Source organism: Xyrauchen texanus, chromosome 27 (assembly GCF_025860055.1).
Source record: "Xyrauchen texanus isolate HMW12.3.18 chromosome 27, RBS_HiC_50CHRs, whole genome shotgun sequence".
NCBI classification, from domain to species: Eukaryota; Metazoa; Chordata; class Actinopteri; order Cypriniformes; family Catostomidae; genus Xyrauchen; species Xyrauchen texanus.
The window spans coordinates 24,484,923-24,510,416 of record NC_068302.1 but is presented as its reverse complement, the minus strand read 5'-3'; the positions used below and the strand labels follow the sequence as shown (position 1 = coordinate 24,510,416).

The following is a 25,494-nucleotide window of genomic DNA, read 5'->3' as shown; positions in this document are numbered from 1 at the left end:
TACAATGGAAATGTATAGACATATATTTTACATATACATATTCATACATACACACACATACATACACACACACACACACACACAATGAATGAATGAATGAATGAATGTGTGTGTGTGTGTGTGTGTGTGTGTGTGTGTGTGATGTATGTATGTATGTATGCATGTATGTAGCATTAAAGCTTTAAAATGATATCATACAGTATATCCCAGTCTTATTTTTATTTCATTTATATATTTGATTATGTACAAATGTATTCTTATGGTGTATGAAGCACACATGAATCGTGAAAGCCCTAAGAGAGACAATTAATTTTCATGGCTTTTAAACAGACAATTAATCGTCAAAATCACAATTATTTGTTTAACAATTAATCATCAGCCAAATTTCATAATCGTGACAGCCCTAGATGCATTGAAAGTAAATGGTGACCAAGATTATCAGTCCCTAAAATTTTGCATAACACCTTTTTTGTTCTGCTGAATAAAAGTCAGTCATACAGGTTTGTATGGGCGAGCAAATAATGAACTGGGATAAATTAGACCAGAGGTTCGCAACTAGTGTTGCTGCAGGACCCAGATTTTACATTCGACATCAAAAGGCAACCCAACGTTGTAAATGATTTATTGTACAACATATATTGTAGTCAGGGCCGTATTATCTTCTAACATGCACAGATTTTCTCATGATTTAAGTATTGTCATCACACAATCTGTTCATGTTTGCATCTACCAAATTTGGTAACAGATACATTTGCGGCTAAATATTGTAGAACTTGATTGAACCAATGCCTTAAATGTCAAGAACAAACTACTGTAGACACGGTGTATGACATGATTTAAATTTTTTGGTGAACTATCACTTTAAGAATTTTTCCATAAAAGTAAAACAGCAATAAAGATTAATATCTCAATTTCAAACCCATTATCTTCCATTTTCACCCACAATCTATAATATTATTCCAAAAGGCAACCATAATACTGTACATCCAAGATGTTGGATGTCATATGAAACCAGGAACAATAAACATGACACTGAGTAGACTGAAACACAAAACATATGATTCTATTGGTTGCATCAAGATAAGACACGTGCAGTTCAGGCTGGTACTGTGACAGCCCTATGGTTTGTTTTTCACATCACAGAGAGGATGTTATTCTATGTGGCTTGAGCGAGAGAACGAAACAGACAGCGAGAGAGAGAAGTTGCACTTCCACCCTGCCACTTAAGGTGTGGTGAAAGACTAAGAGCAAAAGGTGAGAAGAGCAACCGTTACTTCCCCTGAGAGTTGAATTTCATGCTCGGCTCAACAGCACCTTTGACGAGGGTCCCAATGTGCTCAGCACAGCGAAGGTCCATTGACTCTAAGAAGCACTGGGTGATCATATCTTCAGGGCACAGCAATACTAATTTCTACATCTTAAGTTCCCTTTCAGTGGTTTTGCTTATTGCTTGTGATGTTCATAATAAGTATCACATGGTGTTCAGATGGAACACACTAAGATATCATACAGGAAACTCCCTTAAACCTCCCATGAACAGAGCTGTTTTGTATATTTGTATAGCAGGATGCAAACACACAGATAGAAAACAAAGCTCAAATAAGACATATCATCTTGTATGCTTTTATTAAAGGGGTAGTTCACACAAAAATTACAATTCTTTCATCAATTACTCACCCTCATTGAATCACTCAATCTTTTTCCCATACAATGAAAGTGAATCTCCTTTTGTGTTCCATGGAAGAAAGTCATATGGATTTGGAACAACATGAGAGTGAGTAAAGATGACAAAATAAAATGTTTGGGTGAACTATCCCTTTTATTTGTACAGCAAAAAAGTTTAGATACTGAGTGGGTTTACATGTACAACAAAATGCTGGTAATTATCAAAAATTGGCTCATTACAAAACTGAAGCAAACTGCATTTGCTTCAGATTTTAAATTTGTCTTTCATCTGGTTTTTACACAAAAATGTATCCAGACATGCGCACACTGAATAAGCAGCCATAACGGCGGTAAAGATGTTTACATGCAAGGTGATCAGGTTTGCTTATGACCTTTCCCTGATAAAAGAACAGCATTTAACATGACCTTCATCGCTATCAGTGTGTGCACGCAAGATGTGCATGGAAACGCTCTGAAAAGTAAAACATACCAGTTCCTTCTTCCACATTCTCAACCTCCATGACCTCAGTGTTGATGCGGCCTCTGAACACAAACTGTGGCCCATTGATGGATTTCGTTCTCTTGGTGGATTTCTTCCCTGACGCACTTCATGTTAAAAAAAAGAATGAAAACAGTATTGATGTTTTCACACATTTATCGAATGGGCATTTCAATAAAATTATTGACCAACTGGGGGAAAATGTAACAGTAACCCAATGCATTTTATGCAGGTCAGTTACCAATGTTACAGACTAGATTAAAACAAATCAGAAGAATATTAGTTCTATCTGGTTTTAGTAGAATAATATCCATTAGATGGAAAACACTGTCAAACTACAACTTAACATCCTGAAACTGTATTAATTGTGCAACTTAAGTTGAACAATTTTGTTGTATTGTGTAACTACAATAAAGCTTGTCACGTCATTGACATGAATAATTCAGGTAACACGATTAAGAACTAATAATATAAAATGATTTTAATATGATATGATTAACTAATGCAAGCAATACTGGCAATGTAAATACTGTTATTGACACTGGTATCTAAAGGTGGTGAATAACACTAATAATATGAGTACTAGGGCTGGGCGACAGGACGATGTAATCGGATATTGACAATATCTGACAAATTCCTCAATGAGGATTGACACACTCATTTGACAGACAATGATCGCCAATATCAGAAAGGTTAAAAACCATGGAACTGGGAAGTCGGGAGCGGGAGTGTGTCTGCGAGACACACAAGTAAAGAGTTCTCACTCTATCTCTTTTGTTTTTAGTCATCTGAAAATTGCTATCAAGAATAGTGTTGTCTATAAGAATGCTACAAATGACCACAGACCATCTCAGGAGGTGCTCGAAGTTTAATTTCCACAGAGCAGTTTGCGCTTAACATGCATTGTTAACGCAACTGCAGGTTCACTTTATAACCTATACATAACATAAACAAGTTCACCTTGAACCTAAAATTATTATTAAAATTAAATTATTATTATTATCATCATTATTATGTTTACATTTATAATTGTCTTTAGATCTTAATTTGTAATAGTAATTGTCCACCTGTTGTAGACGGATAATTGCGTGACGGCAAATAAAATGGTGGTTGATGATGTAATCGGATGTTGCAATATTTTAAAAAAAGATATATATTGTGAACATATTTCTTGCATATCACCCAGCTCTAATGAGTACTGTGTATTGCATGCAAGTCTAACCGGGACTTTCTCTTGCAGTAGACTAGGAGGTTGTCAAAAAGGAAGAAGACTCGCTCCTGGATGTTTCCAGCTGATATCTTCAAAAGGTTGCCTTGGAGCAGAAGTTCTGTGCAAATATCAGTCAAGTTTGTCCCCTTGAGAACAGAACAAAGAAACATTAGTTGTAGTCTGGATAAAACATCCACCTCACATTTACATTTATGCCTTAAGGAGACATTTATATCCGAAATGACTTGGTGCATTCAAGATATATATTTTCATCAGTATGTCTGTTTTCTGAGATTCAAACCCATGACCTTGGCATTGCTAATGCCATGCTTTACCAGTTGAACTACATTAACATCTATAGAGGACCCATTCAAATAAACATTACAAGATGTGCTAAAAAACTGCTGTGTATTTTCACCATAATTGTTTGTCACAAGTAATTCCTTACATTTATATAGCACTTTTCTAGGCACTCAAAGCACTATAAATAGTACAGGAAAAACTTCTTAACCACCACCAGTGTGCAGCATCCACCTAGATGATATGATGGCAGCCATAGTGCGCCAGAACACCCAACACACACTAGAGAGTAGAGTGATGTAGCCAATTCAGGGATGGGGATTATTAGGAGGCCATGACAGATAAAGACCAATTGGGGGAATTTGGCCAGGACACCGGGGTTACACCCCTACACTTCACGAGAAGTGCCCTGGGATTTTTAATGACCACAGAGAGTCAGGACCTCGGTTTAAGTTTTTTTTTTAATTTTTTTTTTTACTATAGTCTCACTATAGTCTCCCCGTCACTGTGCTGGGGCATTAGGACCCACACAGACCACAGAGAGGCCCTGCTGGCCTCCCTAATACCACTTCCAACAGCAACTTTAATTTTCCCCATGTGATTTGTTGCTTGTGTTTCATGAAGCAGAACTAACAGAAACAGTTAAGTATTTAAATGATGCAGGTATCCATTCATTCAAGTGTAAAATCGATATATCCATTCTATCAACAGGTGATATTAGATTTGCCTTGGTTTACAATCTACTTGCATTAGATTAACGGTGTCTCGTAAAATTTTTAAATCCTATTAAAATTAGGGCCTATTAAACAGGACCTTCCATATCTCTCTCCAACATTAGAGCAGTCCCTCTCTCTTTAAGGGTAAGAGGTGGCCTGACAGGTTTTGTAAACAGAGACTGCTTCCAGTTCAATATCTCAGACCATAACAAATGAATACGCTCAGACGGCGAAGTCCATGATGACTCTGTACAGGATGTGATTTTCTATGCTTGGAAGGTATGCTTCAGTGGGCGTGTGAGAGTGTGTTTGATCCATTTTCTCTGCTTAATCAATGGTGTGCCCAGACGGTTCAATTAGAAAGAGATTGGAAACAGCTTCCTGCTTGTTCTGAACTATTTACCAATAAAGATGAAACACTCAGGACTAAATGGAAACTTAATGCATTAGCTTATAAACCAGAAAACATATTCAGAAACCTTGCTCTCAACATGTTCAAATTCTGAGATTATTTGGCATCAAGTTTTAAATATCACCTATGATGTAATAAATCTAGAATTTCAGTTTCAGTTAATTTAAATAGAAAGCCTTGTTCTTGAATTGAGAGGTATTGGTCTGATCTGGATCTTGAGTGCTCTGGGTCTTAAAGGGCCTGGTCTTCTTGATGGGAATGCAGTACAAGGGCAGCAATTATGGTACAATGGTCCAGGATGCACTCAATGGTGAAAGTTTTAAACAGCACCACTAAGTACACTTAGGGCTGACTCCCAGCGATAGAAATGCCTCACTTTGTACAGCCACTCAGTATGCATCAGATAAATCAATACAGAGGGTTAATGGACAGGGTAAAAAAGTGAGAGAAGTTCTTATGGTATAGAAAATAATAAGAAAAGGAAAACAGTGGGTATAATAGCAAAGAAAGACGAGCAAAAGTGCTTAAAAGAGAGACCAGAAGAGAAAGAGTGGAAAGTGACTTTGTGGTGTCACAGTGATGCATATTACACAAAACTAACTGATCTACATGGTAACAGGTCTTTGTATTAAGACTTCCTCTAAAAAAATGTCAGCAGACACTTAAAAACTGATCAAATAAAGCACAATGTCATTGAGACACTTTTCTAAACTAGACATTTTTAAAACAAAACATGCAAGCTAACTGTAAATAACTGCTGCAGGCCTGTTCAAGAATTACAGTTAAGCATTTGTCATTTTATGCTTTTCCTTATAAACCATCAACCAGGAAACATACACAAAGGAGTTAAATTTGAACAGTGTTACGCTACCTTCCATGTGAAAAAAAATAATGTCTGGTAATTTGATTCTCAATAATTTCCAGTTTAAACTTCTATGCTTTAGTCATTTTTTATTTGGTTCCATTAGACACTATACTTGCTCAAAAAACTTGTTAAGTTCATTACATTAAGTATTATCCAGCTCTCAAGTCATTTCCAGACAAAGGCATTTGCCTAGAGTGGCAATGTTCTCTAGGGCAGCACATCCTTTTATTCCTCATTGGACCACTCTTTCTTTCATTGAAATCAGGGGCGGTACCATTACACTGATGCACACACCAAAATACACATACAGCAGTGATTGTTAGTGATAAAGTTATGGGGAAAGGCTATTTGGTATTAATGCTATTTATTGTACAAAACAAGCCTAGATGGAACTTGTGACAGAAATCAAGTACTTTTCAGCCTAACACCCTATCTACACTGGGAACATTCGTTGATGCGACGCAGTGGCTTGAGGCGGTCTACACTGGACGCATCAACACAAATTTTTTAAACCGTTTATTTGTGTTGTTGGCAATAGTAGTGCCAGTGCAGGCACAAATCTGAAATGGGACACCAGGTTAACTGTTGGCGCGATGCACCACAACAGACGATTCCAGTGTAGATAGCATCATTGATTATAATGGGGTTTTAATGCTTGACAACGCATTGACTTCTTTACACTGGTGCCGAAATCCGGGAAGGAGGCGGCGAGAACCGGCTTTTCAATATAAATAATGGTTTAATATAAAACTTAAACAGAAGACACAAACACACATGACGGACATGTCCGTAAACTATCTCTCTCTCCTGCACAATCCTCCGCAGTCAACCTTTATCCCTCTCGGAGGCTTGATAAGCCTGATAAGGGACCGGGTGTGTATAATCACGACCTGGCCCTGCCCTCCGCCCTGCCACAATCATATTGTTAATATTGTTTTGGGTAACACTTTACTTTACAGTGTCATTGTTACACGTATTACATGAACAGATAAATAGTAAGAGAATAGTCAATTATGCCAATGTAAATTATTAGCCTAACCGTAAACCTATAGTACATACATGTTGTAAATGAATAATAATAAGTAATTACTTGTGAAATTAAGCCCAAAATATATTTAGGTCAGACAGAAATGGACATGCGACGCAAATTTCATCATAAGCAGAGTGCTTGAGCACTGAACACGTGCAGCCCAATTTTTCTAACCGCGCGTTCCTTTAAAAGTGAAGAATGTGCACGTGTCAGGAATTACCGTGCACTTAACTAGAGCTGCCAGAAGGTGGCAAGACAGGGCCCTGGGTATTCACAAGTCGCAGAAGAAGAGACAAATGACAGCAAACAGCATAAGAGACTACAACAACACTGGAATCCACATTGAAGAGCACTTGTGTGAGGAGGTTAAGAGATACCTACCCTTGCTGTGAAAGAGTATAAAATTAATTTTTATGGGTCATAACTCCTGGAAATAAATAGTACAGACACTGAGCAAAGACGAAGAGTTCTGTCTTCAGAGGACAGATATGTTACAACCACGAAGAAGTTGATGCTCAGTGCTGCCTTCTGCAGGTCAGAAGGAGTTAAAGCCAAACTATCGTTGTGCGTAAACTTTGACAAGCTCACGTTCGGCATCAAAAACTAAGTATACTTTGGGCTTTACACTGTAACAAGGACACTGTAAAATAAAGTGTAACCTTGTTTTGTCTTCTTTACTAATAAAGAAAGAAATGCATTTTGAAAGAAAAGAAGTATATTTAGTATATTTCAGCATTTTAAAAATCTCTGTTTAATTGCGATTAAAACTTGTAATCGAGTGACATCACTAAAACAAAGTTATAATATGGGCATGTTTTGAACTTGAGAAGTATTAAAGAGTCACTGGATTAAGTTCTAAATTAGGTTATTTGTAGTTTTATCTTCATGTGTGTATTCAAACACAACTGACAAACTGATAAAATGTAAACACTGAATGCAGTGTAGGCTGCTTTTGATAAAAGCGTCTGCCAAATTCAAAAAATGCAAACTGTAAAAAACCTATTATTTAAACTATATTTAAATAATTATTCAATTTTATTACATAAACTCTACACAAAGGGGTTTTACCAAATTGGTCAAAAATATACTTATACCCCTTAACAACATTACAAGAGAGACAAAAACACACCTCACATCTCCACTCACCTCCCAGCCCTCTATGTGTGACTGTAATATTTCAAGAGCCTCAAGTTTCTCCATCTGTCTCTTGGTCTCATTGATGTTGCAGCAAACAGCTTTCATGGCCTGCAGGGCCTCCTCTACAGCAGGGTAATCTGGATGCTTCTTAGGGGTCCTCTTCAAAAGCTCCTAAATGGCAGACAGCAGGTGCATGCTTGTGTTACACTGTTATACATATCAGCTATCTACTTCTCACCTCCAGTAATGTTTACATGCAGTCTTTTATTACTTTTCTGTTTTCTTGAACATGACCATTTAAAAATGGTATACCGTACACACAATTGTGTGGTTGCTTACTGGGCCAAGTCAAAATTAATCACCTTACCAAGCACCACTAATAAATATATTTAACACATAATGCATATGCTCTGCTATCCTTCCAAGGGGGAACCGTACCTTGAGTAGTAGAGGGTATTTACAAATTCTCTGGATGGGAGAGAGGAGGTACCCCTCAAGAGGAACATCTGTGCTCTTTTTACCTCCCAAAAGCATGAGGTGCTGAATAAACAAATAGAAGAAAAAACTGAATATTGAAGTTCTGCAACAACCCATAAAGGACTGATCTGAATTAAGCTATTGACTCATGACAATATTCTAAGTGAAGGATTTCCCATGGAAAACATTAAATGAAACTCTCTCACATATTATGTATGAAAAGTTAAAGTAGGCTTGGGTAGGAGTTTCACTTCATATTTGAGAGATCAATTTATTTCCTGTAGCAATTTGATCTTTTATATCTTTTTTATATATATAATATACCACTAAAGAAATCTGACAGAAGTGAAACTGATCTGTGATCTGAAGGATCTTCATCAGAATCTGATGTAATGAAAAGCAATGGACTTTTTCCAATGATAAAGATCAGGTGTAAAGGTGCTTACCAGCAGGAAAGTCCGTACGTGGGGGATCTTGTTCAGCTCCATCAGTAGTCTGAGTGCTTTCTCGTGGTTACTACAGTATTCCCCATACACAGAGAAACGCTCCCTCTGAAGTAGAGAAAACGAAGTCACAATTAAAAATACTACAATGCAAACTTCTATAGATTTTACCAATGGATTTTTACCAATTTATACAGTTCAACATCAGAAAATGTTAAACCTTCCTCGCAAAATAAATAAATAAATATTTTTTTATTTCCTGTTCTCCCAGCCTGGTCTGTATTGCTAGTTTAAAAGAGGTTTTGGCCACATTCAATCCAGGGAGGGAGACCAGCTAGACCAGCATAAACCAGCTAAAACCAAGCCATATTAGGATGGTTTAGGTTTTTCAGGAGGGATATTAGATTTGACAAGATCAACACTCACTCTGTGTTAGTGATGCGTTTTAATATTTCATCCATACATGCCACAAATTGTCAGATAAGCATGTTTTATGCACACTCCTATTTATTATTCTCACGTTCTTATGTGAAATCTCCAAAAGATAATAAACACTTTGTATAGCTCAATGTCACCTCCTACTTTCGCCATTCTCTAAATATGGAGTTGAGAAGTGGAAGGGGAAGATTTCGGGTAGTGAAACTTTCAGAGAAACAACGAGGATCCTCACCACTTTCATTATGCCCTACAATATTTGAAACAACACAGGAAGTGAAATCAAAGTGCATAGGTTTTGTCTAAAAGCCACACCTTCTCTACAGACTGCAAAAGCTAGGTGGAAATAGGAAGTTGCAAGTTATAAAAGATAAAGCAACTCTTCTTTAGGTTAAAGTGAGCAGAATAACCTCAGCCTGTGGTAATTTCAACAAATTTCTATAGGTCCATAATTTAACTGCATGTATGTTTTTGTCTTTGGACACACCTATTGATTCTTTTCACATTTAAGAATAACAGACATGTATGGCAATTATGTTGAGCCCCAAAAATGTCGCACTAATTAAAATTTGTGTATGTTTATATACACACACACACACACACACACACACACACACACACACACACACACACACACACACAATATATAAACTACAACAAACAATACACACTCAAAGACACCTACTTCAATTATCTAATTATCTAATCAGGCCAATCGGTGGCAGAAGTTTGTGCCAGATGTGCTGGATTTTTCCTGTAACTTCTATGGTTACACATGTAACTTTGGTTCCCTTAGATGAAGGGAACGAGACATTGCGAGAATCACTGTGGGGAATTCCTTCTGACGACTTAGTTGAAGCCCTTGAACAACAACGGGTATCCTGAGATTGGCAATGGTGTTTGAGCCACACCCCTTTAAACGTGCAATTGGCCAATATAAGGGGGTACGTGAACACTACGTGAAATTTCTTCCGAATTTTCTGACTGAGGGACAAGAGTGCATCACTCAAACCTCGAAACTCTGTAGTAGTAGTGCGGCTAGATTTCGCAATGTCATCTCAGGGAACCAAGGTTACAAGTGTAACCTAATACATTCCCTTTCGATTCAGTTCACTCAATATTACGAGAATCGCTATGGGGAACCGAGTCCCATCACGCCACACTACGTGACATCATAACCCCTGAGGTATAAACACCTAAAAAAAAAATAGGAAGTCACAGGCCTACAGGATGGTGACTTATTAAAAACATATCTTGGAGTGTATGAATTAATGAATAACCCCCCATGGTGAAAACCAAATGGAATTTAATCTCAGCCTGGGAATCCATTTGAACCATATAAATCCACACACAATCAAAATGTAACCCCTTCCTAACCAAAGGTTGGGAAAGGAAATGTATTCCTTATTGGAAGTGCTTGTGACTTCTAAGGGGGATAATTTCAACAACAGCATATATACAAGTGGCTGTATCAAAATATACATATATTAAGTAGCCTGACTATAATAAAAGGGCCTGGGCTCACCTGCTGAGTGTTGGAACAATAAGCGCTCTAGACAGAGATGACTTTGGAAGAGATGGACGCCACGTAGTGTTTGTGACGACCAACCTGCTGCAAAGCAAATGTCCTACAAGGACAGACCATTTGTCCCTGTCCATGATAGGCCATGCCTCTAGTTGAATGTGCTTTCACACCAATAGGGCATCTCACGCCCTGTGATTCATAAGCGAGGGCACTCGCATCAACAATCCAGTGAGTGAACCTTTGCTTGGAGACGGACATGCCTTTTGTGCATCCTCCAAAACAAAGAACTGATCCGACACCCTAAACTGGCATTTGTGTAATGCCTGCAGAGGGCATAAAAAACACATGCATCGACAGCTCCTCATCCAAAGTAAACAGTGGGGGCAAGAAGTCTTGTAGGCGGACCACCTGAGTCCCGAACCTTAGGCACATAGCACATCTGGGTTGATGGTGGCTTTCGAAAGACCCAGCCCAAACACCAGGCAGGAGCTTTTAACTGACAGCACCTGCATATCACCCACCTGAGGCCAGAGCCAATAGGAGTGCAGTCTTAGAGAAAGCACATGCAACTCAACAAATTCCAATGGTTCGAACAGAGTAAGTTGACCAGATTTTTTAAATGAAAACCTGGGACATTTCAAGTTAAATAGGTCATTGAATTTTTATTTTACTTATTTAAAAAGGGGACAAATCGGATTTGATGTATTTTGAACATGGTGAATGTAGTAATGTGCTGAACTATGCACTGTAAGAAATTACTTTGGTTAAACTTAAAGTAACCTTTGAATAAAAAGGTCTAGTAAACTAACAATGTGGAATTCATACTTTTTTACATTATATCAGTGCATTGCCATTCAAGGCCGTAACCAGGATTTTTCAAATACCGAGGTCAAAAATACCTGACAACATGTGCAAACTGTGCACCGTGTGTGTGTGTGTGTTTTCCTGTATCTGGGTGTGAACTGTTGAACTATAACCTATTGGTAGTTGTGGCTTTTGTTTTGAAGGATGCTCTGCCTCTTCTCATCAGAGTAGTGGCTTCTGTATTTATATATTGCAGCATCATTGGCTGCAAAGCTTGAACCTTCTGACTCACACATCTTGTGTCACATCTTGATTGTCTTGGGAGGGCCCTTTACCCATTATTTCCCCCTTTTCTCCTTTTAACTCTTTCTCCTCCTTGACTGCCTGACTTCTCTCTCCTGTCTCTGTTGAATTTAACATAATAATAATAATAAAACAAGTCTAAATAGCGGACCATATTGGTCCGTTATTTAGACTTGTTTAATTATTATTATTATTATACTGGCAATAACTGACCATAATATCATTCAACAATAGGTTATGTTTGGGCCATGCTTATTAAAAGGATAATATCCATCACTTCACAACACATTAATTATCCATATAATATTTATCTTAATTGTCAGTGCAGATTAGCTAGCTGCAACTCCACTGGATTTCAGCATTTCAGTAGGATATAGGTTTGAATCTCATTGCTAGCCCTATTGCATCTCATATTGTAGGCTATTTGCTGCATAACCATTAACTTTCTCACCTTCCCTCCTTCTCTTTGTCTGTTCATCTTCTTCTGGCTTTCCAAACGATCATTTAGTTTGTTGCAGCCTTTTCATTTTCGGTCATTTGAATGAAAATCACAGGCAGAAATGAACATAGCGTCAAGTTTATTTTGAACAATGGATTTGTGGGTATTGAAGTTTATGTGAGCTGTGCGACACACTGCGTTGCGTTCTTTAATTGGTTTAGGAAACACTCCGCAACAGCCGACTACTTTCGTTTTGACATGACAGAGGTATCTGCAAGTACGCGTCACGTGACGGTCCGTTGACGCAAGGATAATTGTCTCGTCGGCTATTTTCACTTCACAATGAAACGACACTTCCCAAAAAAAAACAGAGTACATGACCTCGGTGTCCTCAATGGTAGTTACGGCCATGTTGCTATTGTGCCATTAATTTACTCAATAAAAACACTTATTCTAATGTTATCTGAACAAATGAGTAAATCTAAGTTGATCTGGCAAAAACGTTTTTTTTTTTACAGTGTAGTATATCATGCTCTATTGAATACTGTAGCTTATGTCTTAATGAAATTCAAACACATTTTTGTGTTCTTCTGTTTCATCTTCAATTATTAATTATTTTCTATGCTGTACAAACATTGTGGCATAAAAGTGAACTAAACAAACATGTATAAAATATGAGGAACTATAGCAGCTGACTCCAAAGCATAAGGGTCCTGCCTTTTGAGGATCTTAATCATTTAATGGAATACAGTGAATTATGTAAACATTTAGCATCCAAACCATATTTTATCATATGGCAAAAGATATTGATGAGTCAATTACGGAATCGAAAGTGTGAGTACATGAAAGTAAGAGTGCATCCTTTGATCTATTGACACAAATCAAAACATTTGGGATTTGCATCAATAGATCAAAGGACGACTTGTACTTTCATGTACGAGTTATACCTCGTCCCAGGCTGTTTTGAGATTCTCATTCAAGGGAACAGCTTATTAATTCAGTGTCCTTTCCATGGCTCTACACACTCTCAAAGTGTATCGATGCAGCACTCGCTCCGCTGTAGCTGAGCGGCGTGACCATTTTTAACTACCTCTATGATGCGCTAAGATCTGTTTTTGAGATTTTTAATGGCCGCACTGCAAACGTGGGTGTGGCAGAGCGGAGGGCGGGGCCGGGTCGTGATCCTACGCACCCGGTCCCGTATTAGGCTAATCAAGCCTCCGAGGTATAAAGGTCAACTGTTTGCGGACATGAGATCGTTTACGGAAATGTCCGTCATGTGTGTTTATGTTGTCTTTTAAATTGTAGTTTTTGGGGGGTACTACACTGTTACAGGAAGTACCCCCCATTTTAATTATTTCTGTTTCCCTCCCCTTGTCCCCTCCGAGGTATAAAGTTCGACTGCAGGGTGTCGTGCGGAGAGAGAGATCGTTTACGGACATGTCCGTCATGTGTGTTTAGGTTGTCTTTTAAGTTTACTTTTAGTTTAAAGTATGTGTAATATCCCGGTCCCAACGAACTCCGGCGGGGAGGTGGAGAGAAATGAGAATGTTTGTGTATCTCGTGAAGGCATCACGAGCACTTTTCTCTTTTTTGTAAGAATCATTCTTTAACACATCACAGAAACAACATTTAGTGTAACATCCTGGCAAATTCTGGCAGGGAGTGAACAGCATGTGACGTGTGTGCGTCTCTTACAGCGAATGCTTTCTCTTTTATGTGAGAACATTCCTATGTGAACACCACACAAAGAAACATATTTGTGTATCATCCTGGTGAAATCTGGCGATGTATGTGCAGCATGTAAATGTCTCTTGCAACAAGCGCTTTCTTTTTTGTGTGAGAACATTGGTTGTGTGAAAACAACACAGAGAAACGCATGTGTATCATCTCAGCAACCAATGAGGCAAGTTAACACGCAAGCCGGATCTCCAGGTAGAATGGCGCTACACTTCGAGATGCAGTCTTTTGACGGTGGACTGCAGGACCACTCATCCAGGCAAGATATTTCCGGCTTGACTGGAGGGACCACTGTAAACCGAACTCCTTAACCATCCATGAGGGGAATGCAAATCAGCTCTTATCAGTGGCATGCGCATGCTCCTCACCCTCACTGGGTGAAAGGACGACAACATCCTCCGTGGACCACTCGCTCATATTTGATGCTGCGAGGTACAGGATGTCATCACCATTGTCAAAACCAGCAATGTGATAAGGATGTGCACTCCAATAGAGGGCAGGAACTAATCATGCATATACTGTACTGGCACGTACGCCATATCGGAAGATCAAGGGGATCATGGGGCTTGCGCTGGTGCGGAATCTTCCTCTACTTCATCCAACTCAATCTCACAGCCCCGCCATGCCTCCCTGTGTGAACACTTGGGATCTAACTCAGATGAGGAGGATGGGAAGGAACGGGAGGCAGGATCATCTTTCAGAACAAGGGCAAACCTTGAGCGGAGTATCCGGAAACTCATTCTCTCACAGTGTGGGCAGTCTGTATCTATGAGAGCTGCATCAGCGTGGGTGCAGCCCAGTCAGCAAACGCAGCCCTCAAGTTCATCTGACAGTAGGATGTGCCGCTCGCATGCGGAACAATTGCGTAATGGCATGTTCATAAAGACGGGTTGCACGCAAGCAGCTCTTTTTGTGATACATCAACATATTAATGCATATATATGAAAAGAATGCAATATCTCCTGCCGGAATGCTGCAGGAAGGGGGGTCCTCGCTGAAGCGCTACGTTGCTCAACTCAACTGCGAAAGCCTGAAGCGAAGAACTCGTTCACCGAGAAGTGTCTTCGACAGGGAGGCAGACAAAATCGCTGGAACACTGCAGGGGAGGGGTGAGTCTTCTCACTGCATGCGCTGAGTGGTGATGAGTTGTCCTGTCCACGTCTGCAGAGAGATACAGTCTGCTGAAGAAGTGTATCTCAAATGGCGAAGCAAGGAGGGCTTTCAAGACGAGAGATGTCACTATCTTGAAGGAAGAAAAAGTGTTTGCACACCAACTTATATAGGCCAACTGCATGCCTAAAGTGGTGGGGCTTAAACACCATTGCCAATCTCAGGATTGCCTTTATTGTTCAACTAAGACATCGGAAGGAATTCCCCATAGCGATTCTCGCAATGTCAAGTGAACTGAATCAGAAGGGAAATGCTGATTTCCTGGGATTTTCACACACAACAGTCTCTAGAGTTTTCTTAGAATGGTGACAAACAAAAAAACCTTGAAAACAAGGTGCCTTGTTGATGAGAGAGGTCAATGGAGAATGGCCAGTCTGGTTCAAGCTGACAGAAAGGCTACGGTAACTCTGATAACCACTCTGTACAATTGTAGAGAGCAGAATAGCATCTCAGAATGCACAAAACGTCAAACACAGAGGTCGATGGGCTACAACAGCAGAAGACCAAATCTGGCACTTCAGTAGGACCATAGTGTTTCTAATAAAGTGCTCAGTGAGTGTAAACTATATTTTAATATAATTTTCAATACAGGAGAAACCCTTAAAACATCACACTCCAAAGTGTAACGGAGTTATCCACCACTTTCTACCTGCATTTGACGTGTGGGCGGATGTTAATGTCAAGCCCTCTGTATATAAAATTGTTTAATACCACAAGTTAGGTGTGATTTAATAAAATAGGAATTTAGAAAAACATAAAAAACAAAAGATTTTGTAAGGAAGTGGTCCAGAAGAACTGTTGAACGAGGTAGTGGTGTACTAAAAGTTTATGCGGTGAGGGATAATGTCATTTATCTAAGCTCCATTGGTCTGATGCTGAGTTTTCCTGATGGCTGAGGGTGCTTAAACCATCCTGACAGAGCAGGAAACCGATATTGGGATTCCCAAAGTTTTTGGGATTTGTGAGGTTATGACTGGAGAGCTGTTGTGTTAGTTTTCCCCTCTCTTTTAACCTTTAAAATGTATCTCCATTTCCTCTCTATCATTCTCTGTCGACTTTCATCCAAATGTGGGCAGGTAATCTTCACCTCTTCATTTCCCATGACTTTATGTATTGTGCTCAGCCAATGTTTTTCATGTACATGTGCATGAACCTGATCAAAAGTGGTCAGCGCTAAAATGATGCATACTTGCACAAGACCTCTCAGAACTTCTTAAGTATGTCTGATATCAAAATGCAGTGACAGCTCATGTGAAGAATTCTTAGCTGAAGTTTAGTTAACAGAAATACTCAAACCGTGGGCAGATTGTTGCTTTCTTTTTCTTCTTTTTATATGCTTCATCAACATACATTTATACACAGACATAGTAAGTGATGTATGCAGTCAAGAATCCAGAGATCCTCTCCACATAATCCACCAGCAAGTGGTGACCAAGTGTAAACTACAATCTTTGTTGTCTGATCACTTGATTGTGTTAACAGGCCTGAAATGTCTGCAGCAAGTTTGCCATGCACATTAGTGTGTTTGCAGTGTGTATGTCGTTGCATATAGCAGGAGTTTCAGTACTCTGGTTTGTCCCACAGGGCTCCAGACATCAGCTCCTGTAACGAGAGAGCTTGGCAGCATCACACACCCAATCCATGACTGAGACGAACATCTGTCCTGGCATACAGTATGTTTTATAACACAGCCCATCCACAAAGACACGTACATACACATACACAGTCATTGCAATAATACACAGCCATTGCAATTGTGGGGAAATTCAATCCAGTTGAGGTTAAACCTCAGGATGTTTCAGTGCACTTGGTCGAAGGTCAAATACATTTGCCAAACCCAAAATGGCTTCTTGTGACAACCATAGAAAGAGTTAAACGAAAGCATTAACATGCAAGGCTTTAAGCGATTAAACTGATGCTTAAAAGCAAGCATTGAGGAAAAGAAAAGACTTAAATCACTGAATATCATCATTATCATTATTATCATAAAGAATATCATGAAAGGGGAAACGTATATTTACTTAGACAGAACAGTTTTAAACAGAACAAGAAGCAGAATTCTAGGGGCCTGGGTAGCTCAGCAAGTAAAGACGCTGACTACCACCCCTGGAGTCGCAAGTTCTAATCTAGGGCGTGCTAAATGACTCCAGCCAGATCTCCTAAGCTACCAAATTGGCCCGGTTGCTAGGGAGTGTAGAGTGACATGGGGTAACCTCGTTGTGGTTGCTCTAATGTGGTTCTCGCTCTTGGTGTGGTGCGTGGCGAGTTGTGTGTGGATGACGCGGAGAATAGCGAGAATGTCTCTGCGGTAACGCGCTCAACGAGCCACATAAGATGCGCGGATTGACAGTCTCAGATGCAGAGGCAACTGAGATTCGTCCTCCACCACCCGGATTAAGTAGAGTCACTACGCCACCACGAGGACTTAGAGAGCATTGGGAATTGGCCATTCCAAATTGGGGAGAAAAGAGGAGAAAAAATTGAAAGAAGCAGAATTCAAGACAGATATTTGGTTAACATTGAGAAAACACTATGAACCGATATGAAAATAATTGTCTCGATACCGATTTTAAAGGGGACCTATTATGCACCTATATGTTTGTACATAAATGGGAGTTGGCAGTGCATGTACACAACGTTAAGCAAACCAGGAATAAATGTATAATTTTCTTTTTTGGTCTGGACCAAGAGGACCAAACTACAAGTGTGAACACACCCTAAGAGTCTTCATGTACTCCCGGCATCAGAGCCACTGAAGACGCAGTGGACTAGTTTTGTTTTTGAAGGAAATGTGCCCCAAAATATAAAGCAGGATTTTCAAAAAATGTGATTCTCAAGCAAGGATCAGTACCAACTTTTCATGTTCCAACTTTATATACTGAAGATGTAAGTATTGCACTTTATATTTTGTGAATGTTTGCAAATCGCATTTCCAAATGTGCTTGTTAGCTTATTCCACCACTAATGCAGCTAAAGTTACCATTGTCTCTGATTGTATTCACAGAGAACAGAGCTATGTCAGGGGCGGGAAGCAGAAGCTCATTTGCATTTAAAGAGACACACACAAAAACAGCATGTTTTTGATTCCACCCAAAAAGAGGCATTTACAACCTGGTATAATAAATGATCCGTGGGGTATTTTGAGCTGAAACTTCAGGGGACACCTGAGACATATTACATCTTGTAAAAAGGGCATAATAGGTCCATGGCCGCTAAAGATACGGATACCGATAATTTGCAATTTACATTATTTTGTCATCAGATTACTATTTGACTGAGAAATACTGAAATGTACAAAGAGGTGCTAAATATAACAATAATTAATTTCCACTGAACACAGGATCTGTTGAACACATTGTAGGCCAAAATGTTAAACCGATTCACATTGAAAGACACATAAAAGATTAAAAAAATACAAAAAAATACTAAATAGGATATTTATCATATGATTGATATGAAAACAAAACAATTGTAATTCAAATGTCACCATAACTGAAATCTTTCACCCTTTGCCCATTGTAATGGCCTAACAAATCACATTACAGTTATATTCAATTATGGTTATAGTTAAAACCTATTAGTTTTTACTTTTAAATACTTAATGTAAGTACAGATAAATGCTGAAACAATTTTACTTTTCACTAAATATGGCTATGTTTTTGGCTAGATACTTTGGATGTCAATTAAGAAGAATTTCGGCACAGTATTTATACTTTTGCTCAAGTACAATTTTCTGTACTTTTACAGCTCTGATTCCAAGGTCTGGATTACTTCCATGAATCAACAACCCTATCAGTAACTTTTAAAAAAATATTTAATCTACACCCTAGAAAACATTTCTTCAAAACAGGAAAAAATAAGCAGACATGAACATTATGGACATTAAGACTGAACAGGAAGACTTGATGGCAATGACACCATCAGAATAAGGCATGTATTGACTGCAATGCTCCTAGGCAAGAGTACACATGAAACTCCACTAATACTATTTCTTGGGATAACATAGCCATGTGCCAAAGCTAAGTCAAATACAGGGCTGTGTACTATTCCTTCATGTGTCTTAAGTCAGAATCTCACCGGTCTGAATTAGACACTGAATCCCTTCTGTGGCAGCCACTCTTTATGACTGAGTGCATGGAAATATACATCTTGGAGACACATGCTACACGTTTGTTACACTTTTTTTATTTAAAGGATGGGCGGGGGGTTATATGTGCAAATAAAGAATTGATCAGCAATATCATGGACTCACAAACTTGAGGAAGACATGTCCCAGAGAGTGGTGTGCCTGAGGTTCAGGCTGCAGACTGGAATCCAGAGTGGAGAGAAAATCACAATGAACCTTCAAAATGGACTCGATGTTGGAAAACAATATCTGTGAGAGAGGAAGAGAAGAAATTAAAGAAAATCACCCAATGCTACTTTTTTCTTTTGATTCAAATCAGGTAGTTGTGATCCAAAAATGGGTCATGGGTCTCTTCTGATTGCAGTCAGCAGGAAAAAACAATGCTAAATGCAAGTAAAAAATGCTAAACTAATCATAAGTTGAGTTTGAAGCGCAAAATAAGTTTTCTTTATAAAAGGGAAAAGATAATCTCAATCTTTTGTTGCTCAATCCAATAAAAAAACTACAGTATACTGCTACAAGTTAATCTGCTTTTTGGTAATGTGGCTAATACTAATATTGGGTGAAAAAGCAAAGACAGTTGATAATCACTGCTCTAAATGAAATAATTTTTTTTTTTTTTAAACTAACAAAAATAAAATAAAACATTTTACCTTGACCTGCTCTGGTGTCAGACATTGTTGATTTTCTGCAGTCTGTTTAATTCTCTGGAGAAAAGCCTGTTGATTTACACAAAAGAGAGAGAGTAGTGGTTAGTGTTTACAGATGGAGTCACTGTAGTCTAAAGAAAGGTGGGGCAGATTTTGAACATGCACTTAACCCATTCTTACGGTCACAATTGTGTTTTTTGAAGATGTCACACAATTTTCAGCATATTTACACCCTCTCTCTGGTTGTAACTCCCACCTAAACCATTCTGATTCTGTGAGAAATGCATACAAGAGTCTCAAAAGTATCAGAGAGCATGTCAAGCTACATGTACTGTGTACTGGTTAAGCTTTCAGAGGGATTTTAACCACACAAGAATGTTTTATCCTGCTGTGAATACAGACTATGTTCTGACAATGAAAGGCTGGGAGCCTCACTAAACAAACATACATGAACAAGATAATAACCATGAATACAACAACAAACCAGCAACACAACATTTAAAGTAACAATTTATAACAACATGAAAGAATCAAGCGTGATTTTAACATCGATCCAGTCTTCCGTTTTAGGGTCCTTTCACACTTTGTTCGACAACTTGGACCAAACACATTTCATTTAATCCACGAGTTCATTTCATCCCCCTCCCCCTGCCCTCACAGGTCATATTATTTGGGTCTAAACCACGGTCCGATTACGACATCAACATGAGTAACAAGTGGCAGCTGTTTATCACTGTAACTACGTAACAACTTAAGACGTCACTGTGTTAAGAGACGTATTAAAATGTCTCTTTGGATTTACTACGAAAACTTGCCATGCACAGAATGACACTTGTTTGTCTTCCACGGATGCACTGAATGTGCAATGATGTTAAGAATGTTAGAGTTTGTCTGCTGCGAGCCTGCAGATGCATTGCAAGTGATGTGAAAAATGTGAGCAGCTCTCTTATGGTGATTTATTTGAACACAAGCAAGTATGAGAAATGTATACACCACAACAATTGTGATTAGGAGCCTGCAAAGACGCAAAGCATACGTCATCACCAGAGTTTCACTTCCATGATTGGTGCGATTGCATCCATATCAGCAGCGAACCGTACCAGAGTTCACATGAACTGTAACCCAACCGTAACTCAACCACCTTTAAAAGCAGACTTGTGTGTGTGGTTCGTAGGTACACATCAGAGTTCGGTAAACAGCATTCACATAATCCAAACGAACCCGGGTGCGCACCAAAAGTGCTAGTGTGAAAGCAACTATAATGTCAAAAGCATTATGCGTTCAATGCTCTTTTGGAACCCACGGTCTGTAAAAAATCTAAATATCTTTCCTGAGCATTCCTAGACAGAGAAATAAGATAAAATGAGAAGCAGTTGGAGAGAGAGAGAGAGAGAGAGAGAGAGAGAGAGAGAGAGAGAGAGAGAGAGATTATCTTTAGTATTTGTATTGCTTTATAATAGTCTCTGGAGAAAGATAGTCTGAGAAACACTCACTGACTGTTTGTTATTCTGGCTCTGTAAAACAATTCTCATCAGCAGAGGCAGTGGCAATGAGCCGATCTGCTTATAGTTATCGTGACTCACTCCGCCCCAGTGTCTGTTAAATTACCTGTCACTCAGGCTATTGTCTCTGGTGGTCTCCCACAGCAACACGACAAGGCCAGCTAAGTCTTTTTGAGAGCATTTTCACCTTTATCACACGGCTGTTGTTTTGTTCATGCCATCGTTTTCTTTGTTCTAATTATAAGCATGTGTAGGTGATTCTGTGCGTCAGTATATGACAAACTGTTTCAGAAACTCAAACAGCTCATCTCTATCATTTTGCAATTTAATGTAATTACTTTTTATAATAAAACAGCTTAGTCCTTAAAGGACTAGGCCTAGATTCCATTCAAATAAAAATTCTGTTGGAATTTACTTGTTTCATTCCAATCCTGTATTAGTTTACTCTTGAAAATGCAGATGTTTTAATCAACATCTTAGTCTTAAAAATTACTATAAAAGTAGCTCATGCAATTCATGGTTGATATTCCAAGTCTTGTGAAGACATACAATCTAGTCATTTTTTGTGGAAATATTGACATTCATTCTGCATTAATAAGTGCATGTGAGAAGTTGTTTCACAATGGCATACAGGCTCACATGAGAACTTGTTGTTTTTAGCGCTACATTTTAGGTTAAAAAGAAGTTCATGGACATGTTATGCATCAACTACCAATTTCTCTATAATCCTTCCCTCATGGATTTTAAAAGAGTTCAAGACATTAAAAACGGGCCATCTCTCCTCTTCCATTTACCACAATGACAGGACAAAAAGTTTGTTAATGATAACCACTCAGCATCCCATGGCATCCTCCTTATCCCCCTCTCTTAATGACAGACTAACTCTCAGTCACACTTCAGTATCTCTGGAAGCAATTTACCACAGTAGCTTATGCTCCTCTAAGATTGTTTGTTTGTAGAGACTCTCAAAAACATTTAGCTGTAAACTTCAGTAACATAATGTGAAATCACATGCTCGCACTCACACTAGGTTTAAAGTAAAGCCGAAGTATAAGCCAAGAAAAGGTTGATTTCCCCAAAAAAAGTGTAAACACTGTGGCTCCATGGCGCTACCAAAACATTGCTGTTTGTTTGAGCATCTTTACCAGCAGGACACAGCAACAATGGCTCGACCAATTGTGTGAGTTTAGGGCAGCACTTTCCGTTTCTTCGATCAATGAAGATGGCATTTGGCCACACTAATGGTGAAGAAATTACATCAGCTTTAAAACACTGCATGCTCTTAGTAAATACAAATTTGATAAAAGGGTGGGTGGCCCATGTTTTGGCACTGTGAAGTAAACACACATCAGAGCTCCCAGAAGGGGACAGAACACAAGCTTGTAACTGATACCCAGTGTAATACGGGTGATAATGGTGGCTGTGTTGTTTGCTACTGTCCTGCGGGCAGTAAGAGGGGACCGTCCCTCAGGCATGGGCTAATTAAATCTTTCAAATGGTGCATCCAAATTTATCCATAAAATGGTCATCCATGTGTGACGCAGCCTGAGGGGCTGGTGAGGATAGAGGTAGGATGTGGAGCAGGGGCATGAAGGGCAAAAGGGGTCTTTGGAAAAAGACCCCTTTTGTGCTTTGTGTATTTTTTTTCCATTTATCCTTAATGTTTTGTTTTTTATAAATAAACAAGACTTGACTGTTGAAAAAAACATATGATTGAACAATTTGATTTAGAGTTTCTCTCTCAGGTGTCTCTGGACTTTCTTTTGCCCTTTTCTGGACCTTTACAGCATCACTCCCATGCTTATGTAAAAACAATTACGTAAATAAACAAACTATAAAATCTAGGCGATATTGTGATTCATGGCTGTTACAGTTCCTCTGGGCAACAGTGAGTGTGAAGTCAGCAGCAGATGATGACAGGTGCGACCGGGGGCAAGTGTGCAAAATGAAAAATGAATGAATTCATCCGGATTCAAAAACGCAATAGGCACTGAAGTAATGATGTCAACCTGCAATTTTTTTGGGACTTGCAATTCAGTCATCAGACGAGTCTGTGATTAATTTAATCTCAATAAAAAAAGTCTGGAACATATCTAAATGAGAGGACTGATTTCCTGCCCAAATTGAATTTTCATGTGCATGTGGGATTCAAATATTACATATTAATTTGACATGTAATTTCCAGATAAAAGAATTATGAAAGAGAACTTTAAAAGACAAGATTTTTTACATTTTCTGATAGAAATGTGCATTCTGCATGCTTCCCCATCCAAAACTCACAGCCACAATGCTAGGGTGTTGCTATGCGGTTGTTGTTCTGAGTAGTTGCTTGGTGGTTTGAAGGGTGTTGCTTCCTGGTTACATTCAAAAGAGCTCACCTGTCATATTCTGGTCCCTAGATATGACTTTGATCCATCCTTCAGTGAAAGTCTAAGGTATTTTGAGCCTGTATTATCATCTGCCAGCTAGAAAACGTAAGTCTGATCGCTTAGAAATGGTATAGCACATCTCTCCTTAGAGTAGCAAAAACATTGCAGAATGAATGATGCACTGATGTTCAATATCTTAGCAATCACCACTAAATAATGGCTATTTTTAAAACACTCCTGATGAGGCTCAGATATTTGTAGACTGTGATTGTAGCCACTCAGTCCAGCTGGTAAGAGAGACAGGGGAATAGAGTTACACACAGTACAATAGCCACAGGCTATTCGATCTAGAACAGCATGAATGTGTCCATATGTCCCCACAAAGGAAACAATCTGTTAACGGACCCTCCCCCCCCCCCAATGAAATGCTTTGCCAGGAAACAGACGTTAAATTTTGCCACCTGCAACACAGGGTGACCTTAACCAAACACTACGACTAATTCAATGACAGGAGAGAGACCTTGGCCTCTTGTATTTCAGGAAGGAAAAGGCAGAACAAAACTTTTCCGTTATAAAAAGGCTGCTGTTTTCCACACACACACAATACATAAACACTGTCCGTTGTTTAGATGAGTTTCCTTTAAATTAGCGCATTATCAAACAATGATTGTCATTATTGAGATAGGAGGGGGGAATAATGATTCGGAAGCTAGCACTGCCTTTCACCCTTGTATTGGGGATGGACTGCTGCCAATTCACTTACCCCATGGAAACAGTGAAGACAGACTTGTGTGCATAAACACACAGAGCACTTTTGCACAGATAAAGTAGACCCATCAAGAATTTGTACACGTTTACCCACTTAAACAACACTTAAATGCAATAATTGCATTAGATTTTTTATTTAATCATCTACAAACAAATGATGGCAGTGACCATTTCTTAGAAATAACTGTACTTTTCCTAGTCAATCTTTTTTGCAATAACTTTTCAGCAACTTGTGACAAGTTCACACAGGTGTCCAAGTAGAGCAATGACAGGTGTAGTTTATTACATTAATAACTATGGAAATGATCCAGAAAATGCTCAGTTTTAACTTTGAACAATATATCTAATATCTTGGTTTAAAATATATGCCACTTGGTTTGAGATTTCTTTTTTTTTATATAATGCAAAATCCTTCATACAGTACATTGTGGTTTAAGTGTCTCAATGGCAACTCCATTGCCACTGTAAATGGAGGTTTTAAAATATATCTGAGAAATAACTATAGCCATATCCTATAATGCCTACTGTAGTATACATTACCCAGTATACATAATTACATAGAAAGTACTTTGGAAAGGAGGCATCTGGACAGAATATAAATGTTAAGCAAATGCACTTGTGGTAAATACTGGCATTGATACAGACCCCATAGCCAAGACAATGTATTTTACAGGCTTGTGTTGACTTCAAAGGAATGATGTTGACATTAAAGAAATATTCAGAGTTAAATACAAATTAAAGTCTTTCAACAGAATCGTAGGCTTCCATTGTAAGTGCATTACTTCCAACATGTTTATGTTAGTTGAAACAAACTAAGGAACAAGTTGAAATTATTTTGTGTTAAATGATTCTGTTAAAATTTGAAGACATTAATTTGGTGCATAGCAACATTGCCGTGAGTTTGGAGCA

At 38.7% G+C, this 25,494-nt stretch overlaps 1 protein-coding gene across 1 annotated transcript in view; it reads right to left on the bottom strand.

Annotated features, from left to right (window-relative positions):
* prex1 (phosphatidylinositol-3,4,5-trisphosphate-dependent Rac exchange factor 1) overlaps nucleotides 1-25,494 on the bottom strand; it is a 113,970-nt gene that overhangs the window by 55,962 nt on the left and 32,514 nt on the right. The window contains exons 2-8 of the mRNA XM_052094518.1: nucleotides 19,950-20,015; nucleotides 19,423-19,545; nucleotides 8,758-8,862; nucleotides 8,273-8,374; nucleotides 7,844-8,005; nucleotides 3,387-3,520; nucleotides 2,156-2,271 (exon numbers count right to left, since the gene is read on the bottom strand). Coding sequence (XP_051950478.1) covers nucleotides 2,156-2,271; nucleotides 3,387-3,520; nucleotides 7,844-8,005; nucleotides 8,273-8,374; nucleotides 8,758-8,862; nucleotides 19,423-19,545; nucleotides 19,950-20,015 — 808 coding nt within the window. The remainder of the gene's footprint in view (nucleotides 1-2,155; nucleotides 2,272-3,386; nucleotides 3,521-7,843; nucleotides 8,006-8,272; nucleotides 8,375-8,757; nucleotides 8,863-19,422; nucleotides 19,546-19,949; nucleotides 20,016-25,494) is intronic.